General features: G+C 47.3%; 1 protein-coding gene across 1 annotated transcript in view; it reads right to left on the bottom strand.

The window, feature by feature from the left end:
- Positions 1 to 25,264, bottom strand: part of nfatc1 (nuclear factor of activated T cells 1) — a 45,291-nt gene extending 20,027 nt beyond the window's left edge. The window contains exons 1-6 of the mRNA XM_061093392.1: positions 25,124 to 25,264; positions 22,388 to 23,411; positions 21,509 to 21,668; positions 14,688 to 14,890; positions 10,819 to 10,991; positions 8,678 to 8,818 (exon numbers count right to left, since the gene is read on the bottom strand). Coding sequence (XP_060949375.1) covers positions 8,678 to 8,818; positions 10,819 to 10,991; positions 14,688 to 14,890; positions 21,509 to 21,668; positions 22,388 to 23,411; positions 25,124 to 25,142 — 1,720 coding nt within the window. The 5' untranslated portion in view covers positions 25,143 to 25,264. The remainder of the gene's footprint in view (positions 1 to 8,677; positions 8,819 to 10,818; positions 10,992 to 14,687; positions 14,891 to 21,508; positions 21,669 to 22,387; positions 23,412 to 25,123) is intronic.
- Between the last annotated feature and the right edge of the window lie 595 nt (positions 25,265 to 25,859).

Genomic DNA, 25,859 nt, shown 5'->3' with positions numbered 1-25,859 from the left:
ACTGACAACTCGCCTCTTTCTTCTCAGAGGAATCTTCCTGTTATGCTCATAGAATGATGCTTAATCGCTTTTGGTATTTTTCTCCTTTTTCTCCACTTTTCTTTTGATTCTCCTCGAACATAAACAATAAGCAGTTTCCCCATCAGGCAGTAAACACACACACACACTTGCTAAAAGGAGTTTAATTTGTCACTCCACCCGATGAGAAGTGAGCAAAACTATATTTTTAACAATTAATTTGACAAAGAGGGAAACTGCTGAACTTTCTCTAGAACCCTGACTCATTAACGAGACCCTGAAAAGATGTTAAACGAGTGTGAAAGTGACTCTCAACGTGGAACTGGAGCTTCTAGAGGAAAAAAGGTCGACTGTAGCTAAATGGTTGTGAAGGAGATGAACTGAGATTCGTGCTGTGCTGCTCAGGTCGTCTGCAGTTTGATAACTCCAGGGTTTGAATGGGGGGGACAGGTGCAACTTGTTTGTGCTGAGGAGGAGGAGGAGGAGGAGGAGGAGGAGGAGGAGGAGGAGGAGGAGGAGAAGGAGGAGGAGGAGGAGGAGGAGGAGGAGGAGGAGGAGGAGGAGGAGGAGGAGCAGGGAAGTGAGGAGATGGAGGAGGTGCAGCCAGGCACTGACAGCTTCTATTATGTCTGAGGAGACACTGGGAACCTGTTAGCGTTTCCTCTCCTCTGTTCTGATCCCTCTTTAGTTCCCCTGCTCGTCACACTGAGTCAGAGGTGAAGCTCTGCAGGAAACTGTACGATCAGGATTATCACCTCAGTAAGGTTGTGTTCGCTGGTTGTGTGTTTGCTCTGAAATGCAACAAAATGTGTTGTATTAATGTGTTTAGAGATTTTAAACGACACCTTGACACCTCTTTCCTATATCTGCATTATAATAAAGGGCAAAGATTTCAAATGTTAATCATATAACTGTCTGATTAAAAAGATAATTAGTTGGCACCAGTAAGGTTTTAGGTGTTTTTCTCTATAACCTTGAATTTTTTTTGGTCTCAAAGTAAAACAATCTCGAGCCGTCGGTTCCAAACCTTTTTATTTTCACAGACTTTCTCAGTTACACAGAGTTTCGGTCACTTCTCTCCAGCACCTGCTGAGAGTTATTCTGTGGAATCGGGGACGTGGCTCTGGTCTTAATATCATTATTTCTTGGCCACATCTCTGTGAGTGTGATGTGGTGGACTTCATATTTCAGGCCCCACCTGCCAACGGAGGCCTTCACAGTGACCAACGGAGCCTCAGACTGTTATTAAAACACAGGCTGTTATTTATAACAATGAGTTTTTCGAGGGAGAAAATGTTCAACCTGGGGAAGAGGAATATAAAGTTTAATACCAGGGATGATTTAACGTGAAGGGAAGCAGCGGACGTGGAGGCAGAGGGAAGGAAACAAGTGATGAGCTGCAACTACCAATGAAAAGCATCGGGGGGGCAACTTAAACCTAATCACAAGTTATTGGTTAACTGAGACCGGCTTTAGATTCTATCTCCAAGGTTTTATCTATCGGATGAAGAGATACCTCCGAAAAATGCATTTTCAAACTATGCATGACATTGATTTCTAACATTTTGGTGACTTATTATTATTTTGAAAAAAGTTTTTTTAACCCGGTCCTGATAATGTGTCTCAGCCGTCAATCACAATGTTTCACCAGCATCAAACAACTAATTACATCCAAACTTTTCAGAAACAACTTAAGTTTGGTCCATTTCCCATCCACTAATATGGAGGAGGCTGGATTTATGACCTCCAGCCACCAGGGGGCGACGGAGACTCTTTAGCTGTCATGTCGTCCATCTTCATTCACAGTCTAACATGAATCTCCGGGAACGAATCAGTGACATGAATAACTTGTTCAGTGGGAAAACATCTCTGCACTTTCCCCCCCGACTGTCTGGGATTCAGTTCAGTTCATTCACCCAAAACATGTCTTCTTTAAAAATGAAATGTCCGAAAACGACCCTGAACAAAGTCAACATCCTTGACTTTGTCCTTCAGAGCAGCTTTGACTTTATATCTGTTCATGTGTCTATAAAATGAAAACCTCTGGTCTCCATCGTTCTCTCTCTCTCTCTCTCTCCATCGCTCTTCTCTTTGGGAGCCGGTCCAGAAGGGAAGCCTTCGCAGTCGAGCCACAGGAGGTAAACATGTTTTCCAGATCTCCCTCTCTCCCTCTGTTTCCCCCTCGTGTGCTTTTCTTTCCCTGACTCACAGTCACATCGTTTTTCACGGGCAACACAGAGATAGAAAAATCCAACCGAGCAATTTGTTTTTCGGTGCCCGGGCGCACCTACTGCCAGGAAACTTCTCGAGAGCCGGGGAAAGAAAAAAGAAGACGAAGAAGAAAACAGCTGAATTCATGGGATGCCTTTGTTTGAAAAGAGTGTAGCGGATAATTGATAACCACAAAATGTTCCAGCGTTATGGGGCAACATCTGCACAACGCCTGCACCAACACACGGAGAGAAACTGCCGCTACAGCTTCTCTCCAAACCTCACCGGGCTCAGTCTGGTTTGTGACCGGCTGGTTCCACGCTGCTCTCTGAGGTAAACAACCTGAGGAGCCAGCGGGCCGCTCCAGCTCCTCGGCTGCGTCCCAGCACCAGAACTAAGATTCAAATCTCGTTAGGAACAATCTACACAAGTCGTTACCTTCCCAGAACCGACACAACACAGAGCAGTCCACCGACACAGAGGAGGTGAGCTGAGCAGAGCCGAGGCAGCCGAGGGGCATCCAACAATATACAATACGGTTATTTGTCAAGTTGGGTTTATAAACGGAATCAAGCGGCTCCTTGTGCTCACTAATTGGAGCTGGGTGGAGTGAAGCTGTGGTGCCCAGAGTGAAGCAGCGGGTGGCGTGTGCCCAAGCCCTCAGAACGTACAGTAAATATAAACACATGCTCTGCCCGGGCCGCTGTGGCACGCTGAAAGAGTTCCCTTGTCCTCCGACTGGAACTCCGTCCGTCCTGCCGCCCAGAAAACACGTGGACTCGGGAAGTCGTGTGGGCGGAGTGGGCGGAGCTCAGACGAGCTCAGGCGACCTCTGGATCGACACATGGCGGCAGAAACTCACAACCACTAACGTCCGCTACGCTCAAACCAAGAAGTCAACAAGAGTGTACTGAAGTAGAAGTAAAAATGGTGATTTAGGTGAAAGGGATAAAATAATCCTAGAGATGTTTTTTAGTAGTTGCAAAGTGTAACTTCACCACTAGATGTCACTACACACTGAACCTTTAACTTCGCCACAAGAGTAAAAGTACTTGCTTTTAAATATGCTTAACGTATTACAAGTAAAAGCCAATGTTACGGTCTCTTCTTAATCCATTTCAGGTGTTTCTCCATCAACATATTCTCATGAAACAGCTCGTTAAATATCTTACGAAAAGTTTTGCATATATTTTTGTGTGTATTCCTACGAAAATGTCCAGCAGCACAAGGGAGGTTAGTTTACGCTAACCTCTGCAGTGACATGCTAAAGCAAAATGGCGGAGATCCCTATGTTCTTGGTGGAAAATGTAACATTAGAAGAAAGTTTGGGGCGTGGTCTAATGCTTACCGTCCGCTCTGATTGGTTACTCTCTTGTGATTAAATGCAAAAAGCAAAGTGAGCATTGTAACGCAGTGGAGCAAAAGTGAAAAGTACTTGAAAATAAATCCACTCAAGTAAAAGTACAGACAAATGAAAAATGTACGTAACTACAGTAAGTAAGTGAAAGTACTGAGTTACATTCCAGCGCTCGATGCTAACCTCGAGCTTCGGAGGCGCCCGCAGCGCGCTCATCAAGAACCTCGTCTCCGGACGAGATCTTTATGAATCATACACTGTAATTTATAAAAACATAATCCCCGCTGTTTATGTGGCTGTAATTGATTTGTTTATGAAAACAACCCATTGTTCTCCGAAGTGTCTGAAGCAGCCAAACCACCGAGTGGAAGTCATTGTTTTATGAACCAAACCGAAGCCCGCGGAGCATGTGCGCCACCAGAGAAACAGCAACTCAACAAAACCACGGCTCGAGGCTAGATGCTAACACATGTGGAATAACCCCCCCACCCCCCCAGCCGTGTCCTTGACTGCTACTCTCCTGTCTCTCCCGGGCTTAACGGGATGAGGATGGTTATCTGTGGGTTTCTACAGGTAATTCCAGACGCCATCTGGCAGCCGCGCGACGCCGTAATCCCGCCACAGTTCAATTTTCAGGTCGTCTTACACGAAAAGGCTCCTGCGATAATTAAGAGGGAACCGGTCGGGGGGGGGTTTCAGTCTGGATCTCCGGCTCATCCGGGCCCAGAGACCAGGAAGTGAAGGAAATGAGTCGACAGAAATCTCATGGATTGTGTTCGATGGATCGGGGGGGCGGCTGAGTTACTGACGGTGATACAGACGGTTACAAACACACAACTGACCAGATGTGAACGTGCTCTTTGCATTGGGGGAGGCTGCTCACATTAAGCTGCTCTCAATCACGAAGGATAAATACTGAGCGGAGGGAAAAATAAACTGAAGGAAAGAGAAACACGGAGCAGAAGAAAGTACACAAAGGGAAACTACACAGAGTATACACATATAGAGTATACACAGTATTCTATGTAACATTAATACAGATTTTACAACAGCCAAGAAAGTTCAGCTGCTGTATGTTTACCAGGATACTGTGGTATGAAATATGACATGATATTAATATACTTTATGCACAAACCATCAAGGTTAAACCAATATAGGTCTGTGTGTATAATATAAGGTTTTATATTGTTTGTTATGCTCTGAACTGTTGATAATTTAACTTTTAACTCACTCATCTAGTCATAATTTCATAGGTTTTATAATTTATATTTATTTGTTATCATTATAATTGATCATATTCTGTTTTATTTGACTAAATTCCTTGTTTATTAAATATATTTTACAATCTTAACTTTCTTTTATTGTTATCTTTTCTGTTATTGATTGCTTTGGTCTGCATTAGTCTATAAATCTGTCTCTCTATCTCATTTTTAATTCATTTTTAAAATCCTTATTCAAGAACTTTGATTTGCATGTAAGCAGGATTACCCATATTAACAGATTTCCATGAAACCGAAGGATGAGATATAGTCCATGAAATATGATATCAGATTTTGGGACAAAGGGGCGGATCCAGGAATCTTTTATCACTTTCTTCAACTTTGTGAGATTTTCAGATTTCCAGTTCTTGGATCTTGATGAAACAAATGGTATTTATCTGGGAGCTGATATCTTGATTGAGGTTGTTTTCACTCTGTGTTCACTCTCCTGTCGCTCTGTTTCTCTGTTTCTCTGTTTCTCTGTGTTTCTATTTGCAGATCAGCCTTTCTTCTTTCAGACGTTACATCTCATCAGGAGAACTCCTCCAACAGAAAACAACCAGAGCAGCAAAACCACAGAAAGGTGAAGAGAGGACAGGCCGGGGCCTCATTTCACAAATGGAGTGACTCTGATTTATCACAGACTGGATCTCCGGGGCAGGCCGGGGCGAATGGAAGCAAGGTGCGACCGGCTGAGGTTTAGATTACAGCCCGATGTCTGAAATCTCTCACGGCTGATTGGCTGTAACCAGGAGCGACAACTGCACCGATGTTATCTGGAGGTGTTTCAGGTGGAGGCGGGAGACGGAGGCGTGATGAGAGCCCACGTCACCGTCTTCAGGCGCCGAGCTCGGAGGAGGGAGGAGCAGGTGACAGAGAGTGTCTCCACAGGGGGGGGGGGGGGCAGGGATTTCCTTTAGGGGCCGCAACAACAACCCACTCACAAACATGAATATTAATCCGTGCATGCAGGGGAAACAACATGTGCTTCTTCCCCTCCTTTCTTTTCTTTTCTCTCTCTCTCACACTCAGGCCAGTGTTTCCCCAGGATTCTCATTTGTCAGCAGAGTGGAAAACTCGTTAAGATCATCGGACGCAAAAAAAAGAAACCAAAACAAACGAAAGTTCTGGTTTGTTGGCAGCGTCTTCAGGCAGAGTGACCCATCCTGTCTGTAATTGCAGCGGAAACTCTGACACTCACACACACACACACACACACACACAAACACACACACACACATACACACACACAGGGTTACAGACACACACACATATATGTCCACACACAACTCTCTTTGCATGTGTCGTGCCCACATGTTCTCTGACCGCAGGGTTTTTTGTGAGCGAGCTTAATTGGAAAATTTGCAGGAAAATGGTCCATTGGTAAAATTAAACGCTGAAGCTCTTTACGGCCTCGGAATCCACCGCTCGGGATTTATGAGTTTGATCGTTAAAACCGTTTCTCAGAGTTTCGGCTTTGGCTCCAGCGACATAACAGCAAAACCATATTAACTTCCCAGATTCTGTCTCTTCTGACGCGAAGATGCAGATGAGGGGTTTTTTGCATCTTGTGTTTATTTTTCTTTATATCAATGACGCCAGGTCTCCCTCGAGGTTCATGACGTCTCCTCTGTATCCATTTACTGATCTATTTACAGGGAGAGCAGCTGGAGAGAGGAGCAGGTCCGATCCTCTGGGAACGATCCGCTCTCTCAGGGTTAATGAACCCGGAGCTGGTGGCACAGAGGCAGCTTGGATGGAGGAGTGGAAGGATGGAGGGAAGTGAAGAAGTGGAGGGGATGGGGTGGAGGTGGGGGTGGGGGGTTAGTGTTGTGGAAGCCTGGCTTAAGGGTGTTTCCATGGTCGGATTGCCCAGGAATCTGAGGCTGGTGCCAAACGCAGGGAAACCCTCATCAAAAACAAGGCAGCACAGCCATCGACACCGGGGCCAGAGATGCACATGGTCCTAAAGCCTGTCAGACTCGGAGCTCGGAACCAGAACCAGCGCAGGTACCGACCCAGACCAGAGCAAACCACTAAGAAGCTGTGGGCTTTCTCTTCCTCCTTTGTTGACACAGAACAAATGGAAGAACGACTTCTCTTCCAGATCAGAGTTTCAGTCGATCACGTGACTCTCTGATCCTCATCTCAACCTGAATCTGTTATTTATGAAAAAGATGATAAGAGGAATCAGAAGCCAAAGTTAATTTACAAGCTTGTTCTGGAGCTTTAAACAGCGTCTAACTCTTTATCTTCTTGAGATATAGTTCGACATAAGATTATTACTATAGAGTTGATGTTTCAGACCTTTAGAAAACAGTCAAATTAAGAGAGGGACGGAAATGTGTGCGTAGATTTTCACCTATATCCTCTAGATATGACTAATATGACTTTAACTTTATGATTCTTAATAATTCAAGATGATATGTTACAGTTTTCCTCTATTACTGATTTAAAGAGCGACTTCTACTCACTCATTCTGCAGAGTGAAAACCCACAGAACAAAAAGCATTGCTTAATAAAACCTCAAGTATTTGCTCTGTAAAACTTCCAGAAACAGGCCAAGTTTAGATTATATTCAAATATCTGACAACTAAGAAGTAATAAATTGTTATGTTTGTTTGTTATTTTGCAGGATTACACAAAAACTACTTGAAGGACGAGCGTGAAACTCGATAGAAGGATGCAGTCTGGAAACAACTTATGTATTTTTCATGCGGATCTGGATCAGGGGGCAGATCCATGAATTTATTCCCATCTTTTAACATTTTTAGACATTTTGTGAATTGGATCATGTGAGATTTTGTGCAGATCCTGATTTTAATAATTAAAAAAAGTGTTTTTAAACGTGGATATCTTTATTTAGTTAATTCACAGTAAAAATTATTATTCTTATCTATATATCAGAGAGTGGATATTCTTCACGTGTTCAGTTGCTCGTTGGTTGGAAAGTTCTTTCCCTAATTCAAGCAGCAGGATGAGAAACGATTCATGTGATCTGTTCTTTCTCTCAGGAAGAGATGCTCGGACAATCACTTCTTCTTTTGATAAACAATCTCACTCCTCCATTGTACTGTGCTGGAGGAGAAGGAGGAGGAGGAGGAAGAGGAGGGGATGGGGGGTGCAGCCTGGAATCCTTCCTCTCACAGGTGGAACAATGAAAAGGTTTCCCCCCCCCCCCTCTTCCCCTCGGCTTCTTCTTTCTGAATGAGTCACACGTGTTTACATGTCGCTGCCTCACGTTGCTTCACTGCAGCTAATCAAGGAAATTGCTGTTTGTAAACGTCCTGGTATCAACATCTGGGAGCAGTCCCCCCCCCACCCCCCCTCGCCCCCCCCTCGCCCCCCCCACTCCAAACCCAAAGGGCTTCGAGTCAGAGAGAGAGAGAAACAAATACTGAGGCCTGGCACACACACACAAAAAGTGTACGTATCCACACCACGTGCAGAGCCACCCACACACACAAACACACACACACACACACACACACACACACACACACACACACACACACACACACACACACACACACACACACACACACACACATGCTGCATTTGTGATCCATTCCTCTGCCGAACAGGCAATGGAAACTTCTGCAAATGTAAATCTGCTGGGTTAAAAATACTGAGCATTAATGTGCACCACATGTGGCGCTCTGGCAAGAGGGAGGATATTTTGACGGCGGGAGAGGAGGGAGGGAGGGAGGGAGGGAGGGAGCAGTGTTGGGGTTTCTCCAACATCGGGACACACACAGACACACACACACACAGACACAGACACAGACACACACAGCTGGACTGAGACTCCTCACGTCCCTCCTCTCTTTACCTTGAGCCTTCTCCACGAACACCACCTTGGAGTCGTGCTGGAAGTTGTGTCCGTCCAGGCGCATCCTCGCCCCCCCGTGGGCGGGACACGTCTCCAGGTTCTGCTTGTCCACCAGCGGCAGCTCCTGGGCCGACCTCTGGGCTGTGGGAGAGAGAGAGAGAGAGAGAGTTAGGACTCGGTGCTCGGGCTGATTCACACCCACTCCCCATGCAGACCTGAGCATCCAGGGCCGGAGCTCTCACAGCTGTAAACATCTGCCCGTGAGCAGGGAGCGGCTGGTCTGTTTATTTGTGTTTTGGTCAAATTATGGTGGATGTTTGGTCTCAAATATTCGGTTTCCTCTCCCTGACTCTCTTACCTTTTGGCCGGCTCGCCTCGTTCCCCTGCTTGCTTTGAGTTTTCCTGAGATTATCCCTGATTTACGTCTTTACGTCTCGGCCAGACCTCTCTTAGGAAAGATATCTGGTGCTTTTATTGTGATGGACCAGGACACATAAATAGAGGTTGATTAAAAGCTGAATGTATTTACTCCTGGGATGATCTTCTTTGCTGCCGCTCTGATTCTGATAAAACTCTAATTCTCCGTCTTTTTGGAAACCATCACTCTTTCCCTCATCCCCGAGTTCCTCTGCCTGCGTCTGTCGCTCGCACACAGAGGGAGTTTCTGGTCGGGAACAATTGCTCCGTGGCAGACGTTCAAAAAACTAACAATGCTCTATTTCTAGGGGCTGAGATCACGGTTTAACTACTGTCTTTCATTTACCTCATAAGAGTTAATCTCTGTGGCAGCGCTGAGAGCCAGAACCACATGAAGTGTCTCCCGGGCCAGAGGAAGGTCAACGCCACCGGGAATGGAGTTTATCAAGCAAAGCTCAAATAACCTCTTCAGCTAAAGTTATGGAGCTGAATTGCAATAATTTAATGTGTATTTGTTATTGATCTGTCATTTGAGGGTTGGAAGGGAGATGGAGCCAATCCCAGCTTGCATTAGGTACACCTTCATCACCCGGCCAATCACAGGGCGGATACATAGAGAAACAACCTTCACATTTATATTCACACATTCACATTTAGAGTCTAACCCCGATCTGCACGTCTGGATCGAGGGAGGAGCCACAGGAATCCCTCACAGACACAGGGGAGAACATGCAACCTCCACACAGGGAGGCCCATGCCCTGAGTGGGATTCAAACCAGGAACCTTCTGATCTATTAGACTAACCACTGTACCACGATTAGGGTTGCAAAATTCCGGGAATATTCAAAATTGGAAACTTTCCATGGGAATTAACAGGAATTAACGGGAATATACGGGAATTAACTGGGATAAACTGGAAATGTTGTGGGTTATTTAAACTAACTGTATTTACCTTGTCATATACAGACATAAATATAAACATTTTGTTGTGTCATAGGCTGATTTGAGTCCTGAGGAAACTTTGGGCACTTGACTATATGCTTCTGCATCGTTGTGTCATTCTTAACATAGGTCTTTGCACAGTATTTGCAAATGTACACAGCCTTTCCTTCTACATTGGATGGGGTGAAATGTCTCCACACATGAGATAGTGCACGTGGCATTGTTCTGTAGAATAAGATGAGAAAAAAGTTTGTAAAAAAACACTAATGCAATGCCAGAGATATAAATAGTTAGCCAAACAATTGGAATCGTCTGTAAACATATTTTACAATTGATGGATAAATGAATGGAAATAGGCTAGATGAACAGATGAACAATCCTCAATCAGCATGCTAATATATTTTCCCCAGTAATATCATTGAAACTTACCTGACTAGTCCTGCACACTACAGCAGGCCTCAGTAGCCCTGCTGTAGAGTGAAGGATGCTGGGAGTTATCTGTGCATGTGATGGAAGAATGCACAGTGGAGGGTTGAAACTCAACGTTCCATACATCTTTAAAATAGAGTTTTGAATGATGTTTTTATTGCTCAGCGTTTCATTTGCGTAGTTTTAGTTTTTTTCAAAATTCCCGAGTTTAACTTCCCATGGAAAGTTTCCAGAAATTTACCCGAAACTTTCCGCCCCTTTGCAACCCTAACCACGATAATGTTTTTTCTCCATTTGCATTAAAGCACAGTGAAGGAGGTGTTATGGGTGGAGAGGACAGAGGTTGGACTCACAGCACTCGATGGGGTTGGACGCCGCCTGCAGGGACAGCGTCCTCCCGGTCGCCTGGTTGATGTGAATCCTGAAAACCATCCGCACGCGTGTGTTCTTGCGCCCGATGTCCGTCTCGCCCTTCCGCAGCTCGATGTCCGAGTTCCGCAGCTTCAGGATCCCGGCGCAGTCGACTCTGTTGGCGGATGAAGAAGAAGATGATGAAGAGCGTGATGAAGAGTCAGTGAGTGTGCCAGGGGGTCCGAGCGACCACGAGGACAAACCAGCATGTGCAGTCATGACATGTGTGAAGTCACGGTTAATCAGGCGCTGATTTACGGCGCCGAGCAGCCAAGTGGATTGTGATCTTCGCTCCGGGCTCCGTCAGCTCGACCCTGACGGAGGAGATTCACACCAGCCCCCCCCCGACCGAGCGTCCACACCTCAGTGCTTCTGCTCTTGGGGCGAAAGTCAAACTCTATAGAAACCAATGGCTGGGAACGTTTATTACATCATCGATATCTCTCTGATGATCTCTAGCAGATGGTTCCCCTTTTGCACATTTTTTTTTACAAGCAAAGTAAAATTCTTTTTTAACGTGTCGAACTCTTCATCAGGCACTTTATAAACTCTCCAGCGTCTCACAGAGAACTTTTCAAACAGATTCCAGCTTCTCCGCGGCCGGGCTCCTCCACGCCACATTCCTCAAAGACCAGTTAATGTCAACTTTCACACTCCCTCACATTCCTGCTGCCAGACACCAGGGGCGAGCTAATCAGGTGTTGATGCTCAGGACCCCAGCTGTTCAGCTCGCCACCTACGCACACGAGGGCCGAGTGCAGAACCTCACACTGAGGCGTCCGAACGCTGCCTGAGGGAAACGTCTCAGGAAGCAGAGAGGAGGAGGAGCCGTCCAGCGCCATCTTTGAATCTATTTCCAGTTAATTGGAGTCACAGCAAGTTAATCACGGCCTCATTATCAGCTCAAACATGTTTAGTTGATTAATGATTTAATTTAGGACGTGTCTCTCTCTCTCCCTCATCTGTCTGTCTCTCTCTCTCTCCCTCATGTGTCTGTCTCTCTCTCTCCGTCCCTCCCTCATGTTTCTCTCTCTCCCTTCCTTATGTGTCTCTCTCTCTCTCTCATGTGTCTCTCTCACTCTCTGCCTCATGTGTCTCTTTCTCTCTCTCCGTCCCTACCTCATGTGTCTCTCTCTCCCTTCCTTATGTGTCTCTCTCTCTCTCTCCCTCATGTGTCTGTCTCTCTCTCTCCGTCCCTCCCTCATGTGTCCTTCTCTCCCTCCCTCATGTGTCTCTTTCTCTCTCTCCGTCCCTACCTCATGTGTCTCTCTCTCCCTTCCTTATGTGTCTCTCTATCTCCCTCTCTCATGTGTCTGTCTCTCTCTCTCTCCCTCTTGTGTCTCTCTCTCTCTCTCCCTCATGTGTCTCTCTCTCTCTCTGCCTCATGTGACTGTCTCTCTCTCTCCCTCATGTGTCTCTTTCTCTCTCTCCGTCCCTACCTCATGTGTCTCTCTCTCCCTTCCTTATGTGTCTCTCTCGCTCTCTCCCTCATGTGTCTGTCTCTCCCTCTCCGTCCCTCCCTCATGTGTCTCTCTCTCCCTCCCTCATGTGTCTCTTTCTCTCTCTCCGTCCCTACCTCATGTGTCTCTCTCTCCCTTCCTTATGTGTCTCTCTATCTCCCTCTCTCATGTGTCTGTCTCTCTCTCTCTCCCTCTTGTGTCTCTCTCTCTCTCTCCCTCATGTGTCTGTCTCTCTCTCTCCGTCCCTCCCTCATGTTTCTCTCTCTCCCTTCCTTATGTGTCTCTCTCTCTCTCTCATGTGTCTCTCTCTCTCTCTCCCTCATGTGTCTCTCTCTCCCTCCCTACCTCACGTGTCTGTCTCTCTCTCTCCCTCTCATGTGTCTCTATCCCCCTCTCTCATGTGTCTCTCTCTCTATCTCACACTCCCTCTCATGCCTCTCTCCCTACCTCACGTGTGTCTCTCTCCCTCCCTGTCTCATCTGTCTCTCTCTCCCTCCCTCCCTCATGTGTCTGTCTCTCCCTCCCTGTCTCATGTGTCTCTCTCTCCCTCCCTCCCTCACGTGTCTCTTTCTCCCTCCCTGTCTCATGAGTCTGTCTCTCCCTCATGTGTCTCTCTCTCCCTCATGTGTCTCTCTCTCCCTCTCTACCTCACGTGTCTGTCTCTCTCTCTCCCTCTCATGTGTCTCTCTCTCTCATGTGTCTCTCTCTCTATCTCACACTCCCTCTCATGCCTCTCTCCCTACCTCACGTGTCTCTCTCTCCCTCCCTGTCTCATCTGTCTCTCTCTCCCTCCCTCCCTCATGTGTCTGTCTCTCCCTCATGTCTCACTCTGTCTCTCTCTCTCTCTCCCTCCCTACCTCATGTGTCTGTCTCTCCCTCATGTCTCCCTCTGTCTCTCTCTCCCTCCCTCCCTCACGTGTCTGTCTCTCTCCCTCCCTCATATGTTTGACTCTGTGGCTCGTGTCAGAGCAAACCTTCGAGTCCCAGCGGCGCTAGATCACAGATCTAAGGACGCCTGTGTTCTCTCTCACGTAATAAAACGTTGATAAGTCGCGGTGTCAAAACAAATACATCTCACGCAAATCGCTCGTCTGAACTTCCAGCAGTCGGAGGCGTGTGCTCCGTGAGGGAAGAGAAACCGTGTCCTCGGGGGGGCGAGGTCGTTGTATAACGGGAGCTTATGTGTTGCATCCATTAAAACGTGCAGAAAGTGCTGATGCAAGCAGATTGCCGCTGCCTGCAGCTCCGGCAGAAACCCCAGGTCCCTGTTAGCGGCTGGAAGCTTCCTCAGTAATCTGATCTGTGAGGCTTATAAAACGGGAAAGCCACTCGTCTGTGTGCGGAGGGCAAAACACTTTCAAAAACACAAACACTGCAGGAGGCCAGGGCGCTCGCAGACACGCACAGATACATGAAAACAAGCAAACCCACGTATCTCTGGATTATAAACTTCTATTTTTCAGTATGGAAGCAATCTAAGAGGTTTTAATTAGGGCTGTGAAATGTCCCCTCAGAGAAAATGCTTCTGTTGGATCAAACTCCTGAAGTTTTCAGATTCTCGACTCACAACTGGGATGTGACTCTGCTGAGCAGCTGCTGTTTATTGGCAGAAACAGAATCAGATGTCGGTGCTGGAGCCGGAATCTTTATAACATTTGGGTTATTTTCAGGTCCAGAGTCCAAACAAACTTTTAACTTCCAGACTTTGTTTATTTTATTGTTTTATTTTATTGTTATTATAACCATATTGCTTCCAACCAGGTGTTTGTTGGATTCATTGCTTCACTTTATTCGTTTTCTTGCATTTACTTGTTTAAATTTGTATTTGCACTGCATGTGTTTCCTGTTTATCTGTCTGTGAAGCACTTGTGTTTTATAAATAAAGTTTATTATCGATGTTATTATTATTTATAAATTTGAAATGGTTGCAACATCAGATCATTAATGAAAGATGACTTGGACTTGCCAAGGACGTTATTTGAAAATCAAAGGTCAAATAAGTCTGTCACGTTTTGACCTGTAATAAATCCCAGAAAAAGAAAAGCTGATCCAAATTGAAAAAAAGAAATTATTCGGCTGCTGCTTGACTTAGACTTTAAGTTCCCTTGGCTTCGTCTTAAATGCAGAGTCTCAGGTCTTCAGGTTTTGTGGACCTGGTCTTGTTTGAGACTGTAATACCCTTAATGCCCTTTAACTCTTAATGTCAAAAAGATTTATTCAGGTTTGTGCGAGTCAGACTTAAACCTTCCAACTGATCCAAGACAAGTTAACAGACATGAGACCTGACCTGGACTCGTCCCTGGAGACTTATCCAACACACTTGACCAGTTCTCATACTTCTCATCACTCACATGGCCCTCATGTTGTTCTCCGGCAGCAGCGGGATCTCCAGCACCTTGGTGTTGTTGTGCAGCGCCTCGTGGCTCGGGGTGGACACCGTCTTGCCCGTGATGCGGTGGACCTGGTAGAAGGCGTGAGGCCTCAGCAGCCGGTCGTCAGCTGTGCCGATGAACAGCTGCAGGGTCAGAGGCTCGCTCTCCATGTAGCCGTGGAGCTGTGAGGAGGGAGAGGGAGGGAGAGGGAGAGAGAGGGAGAGGGAGGGAGAGGGAGAGAAACCAGGGTCAGGGTGAAGCCTTCACTTGCTTTCTGTCAAAAACAAACGTGGGTCTGTCAGAGTTCAGGCTCTCAGCCAGATGCTTTCCAAACAAAGTGGCCATTCAGGATCTTCTAATCACCATCTCCATCTTCTTTAAATTACTGCCAACAAAACACTTCCTCCATCAGCTCACGTGAGTCCTGCCAAGATGTTGATCCTGCAGGAGCTGAATCTCCGGGGCAGTGAAACCACCGACAGCGAGCGGCGCTGGGATGTGTGATCCCCGGCGCTCGGCTCGTGACAAGACCGAGCTCCAGTTTCACAGGAGTCAAGGTCACGTCAGCCCCGTCAGGCCCGGGTCATTCAGGGTCAAGAAAAACTCTCACTAGCGACCCTCCTCTGATTCTCATCAGTAAAATGATCCGGGCCCGGCGGAGCTGGAGACAGAACAGAAGTGCTGCCGGCTGCGGCTGCGCCTCCAGACCTCCTGAGGTGTTACTTGACAGGAGGCCTCCTGCCAGGATGACCTCAGCCACCCAGACTGCAGAGCGCCGGCAGCGAGCCCGAAGCCGCAGCCTGAGGAACGAGAAGAGCGGCTTCTACTGACACCGCGACTGAGAGTTATGTAGGTTCTCCATACAGCCTGAGCCGGGAGGAAGAAGAGCATTGTGAAGCCAAAACTATGAGAGTAAAGGACTTGAGATAAAAGTGGAGCTCATATAGGAAGATTTCTACAAAACAGAATGAAGAAATGATACGAACAAAATGTGCATATTAAGTTTTTTGTTTTTTGTAGGTTCTCCATTCAGCCTGAGCCGTGAGGAAGAAGAGCACTTTGAAGCCAAAACTAAGAGAGCAAGGGAAAACTAGACTTGAGATACAAGCGGTGCTCATATAGGAATATTTCTACAAAACATCATATGAACAAAATGTGCATATTAAGTGTTCGAGTGGTTAAATTAGTATTTTTTTCCCACAGCAAAGATAGAAGAGCATCTGGCCTTCGTGGAGCTTTTCCACCTCGTTCTCGTTTTTTCATTTTCCACTCTCCACTCTTACAAATGTGAAAATATCATCAACTGAGTCCAAGTCTGTGTTTTCACTTCACAGATGATATTTGAAAGTATCGTCATCGTCGACCACAGAGGGTTTCAAAGTGATTTGGCGACATTTCCATCATCAGAAAATGATAAATATGCTATTTCTGGTGTTTTATCCCATGTGGAGTGACTCACCAATGACGTTATCATGTGGAGAGCAAATGGAGTTCAGCTTTGAATTTAAAACTATAAAACCCAGAAAACAGACTTGATGCTGTTTGACTCGAAAAGTAATTTTCGGCAAAATTGAGCAATTTGCGGCTCTTGAAGTGTTTTTTAATTAGAGGGACAAGTATCATTGGCCAGTAAAAGTCAAGTTATACATGATGACGTGTGGAACATTATTTCATCTTGAGCCATGACATCCATTATCTAAAACCCTAGTTACCCTGGGAGGGTGGCAGGGGAGCTGGAGCCAATCACAGGCGACACTGGGTTCACCCTGGACACGCACAACGCCCGGACAGGTGTCGGGTTCGAACCCAGAACCTTCCGCTGCTCCACCGCGTCACCCAAGCCAAAACATAGGCTACATAAAAAAAATGTTGTATATTCGTTAGACTAGATCATTTTGGTGTGTGTTTAAAACATAATGACAGGCTTACATTTATGATACCTGACTTCTGGACTCTCAGACATTCTCAGAGAGAAATTCTCTCCCTTTTCGAAATGATCCTTGACTTTGGGAATGACCTCTGACTAGCTAATGGATGGGTGTAGAAGGAATGTTCTTGACCAATGTGTCTTCATGTTCGGACACAAAAACATGTCCCTCTTTAGTCAGAAATCTCATGGGGAACGGCATTTACCTGAAGTCATGGGCGGCACCAAACTCTCTATATAAATGTGTGTAAGACCCCGGCAGGTCAGACTTCACTATTTGGCCTGGGTGATATCTCCGAGGTTCTAGAGCTCGTTCTGACCTGTACTACCTTTGTGTAATAAACATTATTATACTTGTAAGTACTGGGTCCGCGTTCCTTTCCTTCATCTTCAACTTCTACAAACGACATCGACATCTCAGCTGATCAGAATATACCATAAAAAGACTCAAAATGAACAACCCGTGCACGTCTCCATCATCAAACCTCTTCAAAGCCGCGCTGAGGTTTAGACGCTGCTCCCCATCTATTCATACGCCACTCTCTGGATGAACGTGTGCGCTGAGACGATCGGGGGGGATGTGTTGAAACGAAAAGACCGCAGCTTTCAATGACATCAGAAGAGAAGAGGAGGCTCCGAGCGGCCGCAGCGAGAGCGAAAGGCTCCGAGCGAGAGGCTCCGAGCGAGCGGGAGGAACAACATGTGATTTGGAGGCGGCTCCCTGTCAGAGCTGAGAGCTGCAGGAGCTCTGTGTATTTGTGTAAGGAAATGGGCTGCTGCCTAGCAATGCTGTTTATTTAGGCAGCAGAGGGGGGGGGGTGTGATGAGGTGAGGCCGCGGCTCGCAGGGTGAGGTGCTTACTTTCAACTCGTAATTAGCAGCAGATTATTAATAATCTGCTCCGAGTTACGATCAGAAACAAAGTCTAGACCAGGGGTCTTCAACGTTTTTCAGGGCAAGGACCCCCAAACAGGTGGAGAGATGGAGCAGGGACCCCCTACTATGTATATTGTATACAAGTGTGTTTTATATTAAAGTGGGCCTAGTGCCATGTATAAACATAACTACCCTGATATTGTGCATGGGTGCAGGGTCTGAATACTTATGACCATGTGATATTTCAGTTTTTCTTTTTTAATAAATTTGCAAAATTTCTACATTTCTGTTTTTCTCTGTCACGATGGGGTGCTGAGTGTACATCAATGAGAAATAAAATGAACTTTTTGGATTTTTGCAAATTGCTGCAATGAAACAAAGAGTGAAATGTTTATAGGGGTCTGAATACTTCCCGTACCCAGTGTACATCTTGCATACAACACTGAGCTATTAAAGTAATTCACAGATTCATGTTTTTATTTTAAACAAACATGCAGAAGAGACAGTGAATCCTCAAGCTATCTGTGGATGGCACACATACTCCCACATTAGTGAGATGTCGGACCCTGATGGGTAGCACACAACTTATCTAATCTTGGACGGATGGAGGTTGTCAGGCAGAGGGTCATATCAGCCTCACAATACGTTGGATGCATGTTAATGTGTATTGAAAGACATTTAAATTCGTGGAAAAAAAAAAAAAAAAAAAATTACAAAAAATTTAAAAAATTGTCTAATCAACCAAAGATTTTGCGACCCCCTAGGGGGACCCCCTGTTGAAGACCTCTGGTCTAGACAAATAGAAAAGATCACAGTCTTTAGATGTATTTTTGGTTGTTTTCCTTTCAAAACATGAAACCTCTAGAAACATTCTGGACTCGTGTCAGCCTCATCATCCGTCACTTCCAAGACTTCAAATCATCTTAGGCTGTAATCTTGCAAATCTAGAAACCTTCCCTCCTGGTTCCCTCTCTCGCTCTCTATAATCCACAATATGTTTTTGCAAAGAAGCAGCTGCAGCAAGCGGGCGGGCGGGAGCTATGATTTGTTGTTGCAATTAAAATCCCTGTGATTCCACCGAAAGTAAACCCAGCGCCCCCCCCCCCACCCCACCCTGGCAGCTCCACACCGCCGCCCCTCCCTGCGTTTGGTATTATCACCCACAAGAGGAATGCCGAGACTCTGGCGGCTCAAGGCACCGGAGAGGAGGGAAAGAAGGGCAACCTCTCCAAGGCCCTAAAAGGGGGATCACACACACACACACAGACACACACACACACACACACAGACAGACACACACACATATAACGTCTCCTGTGTTCCAGTGGAGAGAGGGATCCTCCAGTGTGAGACGAGTGATTCATGCCATCACGCTTTGTGTTTCACATGATACGACTTTTGCTGGGAAATCTAAAATTTGATCACAAGGATCAAAGCCAAGAAAAAAGACACATGACTGCGAAATAACAAAGGTTTGAATCTGGGTTATGAAAGTCGACTTCAAACGGAGAAGACCTCACAGATTGGAACAGGGGTATTTCCTCTGAGTTCAGCATGAAACCCTGAGCGTTGCACACAGCACTTTAGACGGGAACTATACTTCAGTCTGCCGCCGCCGGTGGACGGGCGGGGGTGTGGTTGCACGAGGCGGCGGCGGCGGCACTGAGAGAGAGAACAGCACACAGCCCGTGCAGCTCGACGTGTACCACACTGAACAGGAACCTTCCAGAATAACCTCTGTGGAGTCTGGGCAGGGCTGGAGTCCCGGGAGCATCGGGCCCAGAAGCCGCAGAGGCCTCGGCAGCCAGCGCCGTTTGCACCATGTAATCAGGAGGTCACCGGGATGGGGCCGCCTGGTCTGAAGCTCCCTCCAGCTTCTCCACCGGGGCCCGGGGCCAGAAACGTGTGTGGTTGAGACGCTGCTGCTGCCGCCTCCGCAGGACGCAGCGGCGAGCGGTGATGTCAGCCGAGCACACGGGAACTCTCCTAAACAAAGGGAAGTCTGTGTGGTTGGGCTGGGAGCTGGCGGAGGAGCAGGGGGGGGGGTTTGAGTTGAACACACTCTCTCTATTTCAGCCGTGTGAACCCAGATCCCCGTCATTAAATCATTAGCACCTTCTCATGGACTCATACGTGCGTCTTACAGATGTGCTGCGGCTGCTGCGGCTCACTGGATCGTACCAAACGCTCCACTGGGGGGGTGCCGTGATCCACAAAACCCCGAAGGAGACTTTAAGATAAAATTAACACAACTCCATTAAAGTTAAAACACTTTAAACGTTGGAGGGAAACTACAGTCATGTGTAAACTTCCTACTCACTCATGCTAAACAGTATTTACTGAGGGTTCTAAGTCAGTTTACATGAAATCAATCATAATTTGATTCCACTAACATTTAATCATTTTTGTTTTTGGTTTCCCAAGACATCTTATCGTTATCTGGTATCTATTAGAATTTTTTTTGTCCAGCTGTGAAAACTCCTCCTCTCTCATAAACCAAACTGAGAACTGACCTGAAGCCCAAATAATCTGTTGAGTTCAACTCATCACAGACGCATCAATTAACTCGTTCTGACGAAAAGGAACAAGAAACCACAACGTAGAGAAATACCAACTCCACAAAGACGTTACTAAAGAACTATGTCACCATTATTTACACAAAAAAATATCAATATCCCTGTTTTCCAATGAAATCCAGTATCAGTTGTTCAGTCACTTTTCCAGTGTGAACGCACTATTTAGCCAAAACTTAGTAATAACAGTATTTACTTTGGGTTACATCTTCTGTTTCTCCTTAAAATGGCTGCGTAGCAACATTAGCTTTCCCTTCTCACACGTGTACCAGCTCACTTCTCCTCTGTGGCAAAACCACTCAGTCTAAAACATCACTGCCTCCCGTGTGACGAACGTCTGCTGAACGTGTCGACTCATCGTAACGTGTTGATAAAACCTCCGAAGCTTTTCACTGAAGTGACGGCGCCGCTCACCGCTCACTTCACCCGGCTCCTCCCCTCAGGCCCTTCTATTTACCCAGAGGCTGAGGTCAGCGGTGAGGAGTAATGCTCGGGGCACCAGATGCCTTTAGAACCAAAACATATCTGCAGTTGTCCACATTTTTTTCTCCTTTTGGTTCGACCACCGGAGCTCCTGTGGTTTGAAGCTCATGACTCAGCGTTTACTGGCCGGTGCTGCTTCGCTCTGGAACCGTCTGCGCTGGACGGACGCAGTGGAAAAGTTTGACTCACTCTCGTCTGGACAGGAAGTGACTGAGCCGACCGGCCTGTCTACCTTCGGTATTCCATTCAGAAATGTGACATCTCTGACCAACTCAACAGCCGGGTCATGAAACACATGTCGGCCCGAAACCATTTTAACACGTGAGGTAGAAAACAGGAGGAGGGAGGGGGGGGGTTGAAGAGGTGGAGGTGGCTGCAGGCTAATGGCTGCACCGTGTGTTGGTCTAATCACCACAGGAAACCAGTGGAGTTGGGTGGTTCCCTAAAGGAGACGATGGAAGTGAGTCTGAGACTTTGGCTGAAGTGATCTCAGCTTTTTGAAATGTGAGACCTGTGATGAAGGGTCTCAGGTGGACGAAAATCTCTATAAAGCAACATAAGCCAACTTTTAAAAACTTTTAAATAGCTGGAGAAAGTTCCCTCTCTCGTTCCCTCTCCTCACCCTGAACGTCGGTTCTTTGTAACGTGTGGAACTCACTTCAGATCAGTTAAAAAGGCTCAGAAGTCACTAAAAACCAGTGTTTATCTCCAATATTCAGCGGAAAACTTTAAAATATGAAGAATTCTAAACAGAATTTGGTGGATTTGTTACCACGGCAGCTCGTCTGCTTCAGGGCCACCAGGGATCTTGGCAGCTGTGTTTCAGGTCGTTGAGTGGGACAATGCATTCAGAATTATCACCCCAGTGGCTGTAGGGGGCGCTATAGCTGAGTTAAAAAAACAAGATAGTGCTGCTTTAAAAGGGTAAGGCTTCAGCTGACCTGGATGACGGGGTGTCCTCCCCCCATGGCCTTCACGGCCCCCCGGCTGCCCTCGGTCTCGTAGTGGGCCCGGTGGTGGGACTTGGGCTGGACGTCGATCTGGAGGCTGAACGGACCCGAGCTGGACGGCAGCTGCCAGTCCAGAGCCGGCAGGGACGGGCTGTCGGGGGGGAGAGAGGAGGGAGGGAGAGAGGGAGGGGAGCTTATTTTAGATGCACTTATCAAGGTAGAATGTGCAGAACAGTTTGATATGTGTTTGTGTTACAGATGCTTAACTTACCTCTTGTTAGTTTCTATGCACAGTGAGTCTGTAGATTAAATTCATAATTGGAGAACTAAGACATTTTTTAAGGTTTAAAGGCGACATATTATGAAAATTCCACTTTTGTAGTGCTTCTACACGTTCCTTTGGGTTTCTGGCATGTCTACCGTCCCAAAAACCCTGAAAAAAAAACAACTCCCGCGATTTGTTGTGGTTCCTCTCTGTCAGAAACGATACGCTAGAGTGCGTCCAATGGGATTACGACTAGAATACACGTCATAGTCACACCATGCCCATGTAGGGAGTCTGGCTACATGGCGTTGGACCACCATCGCCATCATCACCACCGGAGCCGGTGAGATGATGGGGATGATGGCGTGAGCTCCGGGGTGAGCTCCGTCAAAACAGGTCAATCTGAGGAGGGCTGCTTTAGACAGGGTACAAAGGTTTAAATGATCCTTGTGGTATTTTGACCAAACTATGTTACAGACATTTCATTAAGACCCCAAGGAACCACATCAACTTGTGGTAAAATGGGCATAATATGTCTCCTTTAAGTCTGAATCGTTAACGGCCAAAATCTTTCTCTCTAACTGAAGCTGCGGCTGTTTGCTTACCTTACATATTGCTTTGGCTTGGACCAGGGGTACGGATGCTGTGGCACGTCCAGGAACCCGCCGCAGTATCCTTCCTTCTTCATCAACATGCGAGTCGAGTGCTCGTCATCGTGAAGGTGACTCAGCTCCTCGCTCCCTGGCTCCACCTTCAGGCTGACGGAGGGATTGTGCTCCAGGCTGGTCTTCCTGGCCTTCATGGGGATCCCCTCCCCGAGGTCGGCCACTCCGTCCGTGGTCAGGGCGTTAATGGCCGCCAGGATGGCTGAGTTGGTGTACTGGTTGGTGTTTGGAAGCCAGCTTTCCTCCGTGACGCTGAGGCGGGGGGAGGTGTGAGGGGAGAGGCCGGGGGAGTGGCTGGGGGAGAAGGGGAAGTGCTTGTGCGGCGCCCTGCTGCCGTTCAAGCTGTACTTCCTCTTTGCGCCACAAGGGGAGTTGGGCCTGGAGCCGCGCTGACCCATCCAGGTGTCATCGGTGATACTCGTGCGTGGCGAGGTGGAGGGGGAGGCACCGGCGGCACAGCCCTCCCCCGGCAGGGCGAGGGTGGAGCCCCCTGGGGACACGGAGGGCGACTGCCAGGGCGAGTTCTGGGGCGAGTTGTCGTAGTTGTAGGAGAAGTTTGACTCGTAGGAAGCGTCGGAGTGGCAGCTGCGAGACGAGATGCTGCTGGCCGGACTCAGGCAGCTGGGGTCGCGGTAACCTTCTCCACTGGGAAGGGTCAAGGTCACGATGGAGTTGAGTCGCTTGGCAACAGGAAGGCTGCTCTCCTCCACCGCGTCCTCGGGAAACTGACCGTACGCCGTGATCTCGATGCGAGGGCTCTCCAGGGCCGGCGCTGCGTTCGGCCGGCTGCTCGGGGACGAGTAGTAACCGCCGGCGCTCAGGTCGTCCTGGGCGTCGTAGCCGAGCGGCTCGGGGACGGACACGGATATGACCGGGCTGGACTGGAGGCTGTGGTACTGGGACGGGAGACAGGGGCTGCCCAGCGTGAGGGACAGACTGACGTTTGGCGTGAAGCCGTATGCATCTGGAAGGCAAAGGGTGGGAGTTTGTTAGCGTGAGAATTAAAGACACATTCACCGGCTGCTTCACTGCCACATTGGGCCGTTGGCTATGCTGGTAAACGAGCTGCTTCCCTACTGGGACTGAACCCGGCTCCTTCAGACTTCACACCTCATCTGCAGAAGTTTTACATTACATTTCATTTCATTTAGCTGATGCTTGTATAAATATTACCTTGTATAAATATTAGAAAAAGTGAGTAAATAAGAAGTAAATAGTGAGTAAATATATATTGTTTTTTTTTATTTATTGTTTTTTTTATTATTATTATTATTGTAATTCTTATGTGTGGTGTATTTATTGTGTTTTTATGTTTCTATGTTCATTGTATGCACCAATAACCAGAGCAAATTCCAGGTTTGTGTAAAACTACTTGGCAATAAATACTTTCTGATTCTGATTCTTTTATCCAAAGCGACTCACAATAAGTGCATTCAACCCCGAGGGCACAAACCAAGAACAACAAGAATCAAGAAAGTACAATTTCTTTCAAAAATAAAAGCAAAACTACAGAGTGCTATAAGTAAGTGCCATTTAAGTGCTACTAAATTATTAGTCCCCCCCAACGCACCAGGCCGGGGACACAAAGCTTCTCTGAACGGCTCGAATCGTGCAAATTAAATCGGGTGGGAGACGCGAATAAAGCGGCCAAAAATAACTGCGGCCTAAAAATAACCCGAGGAGGCGAGAGACCAGGTGGGTTTTTTTTTCCACGCCACGAGCTGCCAGGTTTCTGCCACTTAACGCACACGCTGCTGTAAACTGTAACATTAAGAAAACACACACTGACGCTTGTGTTGGCCAGTTCCATGTTCCAACAGCTTTCAAAGAATAAACACAGGAGGGACACGATTCGTTTATTTGCATGCTGTAAAGGTGCATTGGATGGGGGTGGGGGGGGTAGGGGGGGCTCATGGTCTCATTCCAACGCTCCCGCTGGCTCGTATGAAACTCGGCTCCGGCTGTGGCGACGGCTGAGGTCACCGGAGCTCGTGGATCTGGAGTCACCGCAGCTCCTGTCTGCTGTGAGCTACAGAGAATTAGGGGCCCCACCATAAAGGCTATGACATCACCGCTGCACCATGTGACTCCGGGTCATAAAAGAAAATGATGCTGATGTTTAAAACGCCGCTCGCAGTTTGTTTTTTCTCTAATTACTCGGCTGTGAATGAGCCGGGACCCCCAAACAGGAACCCTGAGGGGCGACCAGCCAATCAGTGAGGCTCGATACTGGCCCTGTGATTCACTTACCCACAATGCACCGTCACCACTCATTAGCACAGGTTCAATTCTGACTATTTTGGGAACAGCTCTCAGTCAGGGGGAGGTTCACAGCAGCAGCAGCAGCAGAGCCACGCCCACCATGCCCAGCTCAGCAGGGAGGGGCAACACAAAAAGTAACTGTATCTACACATTAACACTGACACCATGAGTTGCACACAACACACACTGAGGGTGGACACACACACACATTCAATAAAGAGGGAAGTGCAACAAAGTTTCTAATTCAGGATAAAAAAATAACTCTTTTTGCGCAAAGGATCCGTGCGTAAAAGTAAAAGTAAAAGTGAGAGAGAAGTGGAATAAAAACGCCACGTTTTAAAAAAGAAAAGCTTGACACTGCGCTGTGATGACGTGAGAAACCAAAAGAGGAGAAGAGAGAGAAGTCACACTCACCCTCTTCAGCCGATTTCATGTCGCGTCCTCGGGCAGGAAGCAGATGAAACTGAGAGCAGCTGCAGATGGAGAAGATTATTTATCCATATAGCGAAGAGGAGAGATTCCCCAGCTGTGGCTCAGGATCCAAACTCAGGATCCTTCCTCTCTGAGTCACGACCGAAACAAACCGAATGAGATATTTAATAAAAAAGTTAAAAAATAAGTATATAGGTGGAAAGCTGCTTCTTCAAGTGAAGGAGGGAGAAAAGTCCAAAGGCGCAAAAGGTGTCTCTGCCTGTGGAGGGATCCAGATGTTCTGCCTGAGGAGAAGCTGTCTCCTGGATGTGTGACTGCCTGTGGAGGGATCCAGATGTGTCGTCTCCTGGATGTGTGTGTGTCTGTGTGTGTGTGTGTGTGTGTGTCTGTGTGTGTGTCTGTGTATCGAGGGGATCCTCTCTCCTGGCTCTCTGTGACGCACTGCTCCGGAGCTCTCAGGATCTCTGCGCTTTTAAACCCGGGGATCACCTCGGCTCCAGCCCCGCCCCCACCCACGAGCCAGGAGGGTCCAATGGAGATCCTCCTCGCTCCTCACACCGGGGTTGCGGATTAGCGGAGCTGGCACAGAAACAGAGTCTGGAGTTTAAAAGGAGATATTCCAGTGATTGGAAACAAAACATCCACTAAAGCGAGTCCAGCAGGTTTCCTCTCTGAGCCAGGACGAGCTTCCTCCTGAGAGCAAAGTGGAGTCTGGATG

This window comes from Limanda limanda, chromosome 19 (assembly GCF_963576545.1).
Source record: "Limanda limanda chromosome 19, fLimLim1.1, whole genome shotgun sequence".
Classification (NCBI taxonomy): domain Eukaryota; kingdom Metazoa; phylum Chordata; class Actinopteri; order Pleuronectiformes; family Pleuronectidae; genus Limanda; species Limanda limanda.
Note: the sequence above shows the minus strand (reverse complement) of the source record. Positions and strands in the feature narration are given on the sequence as shown.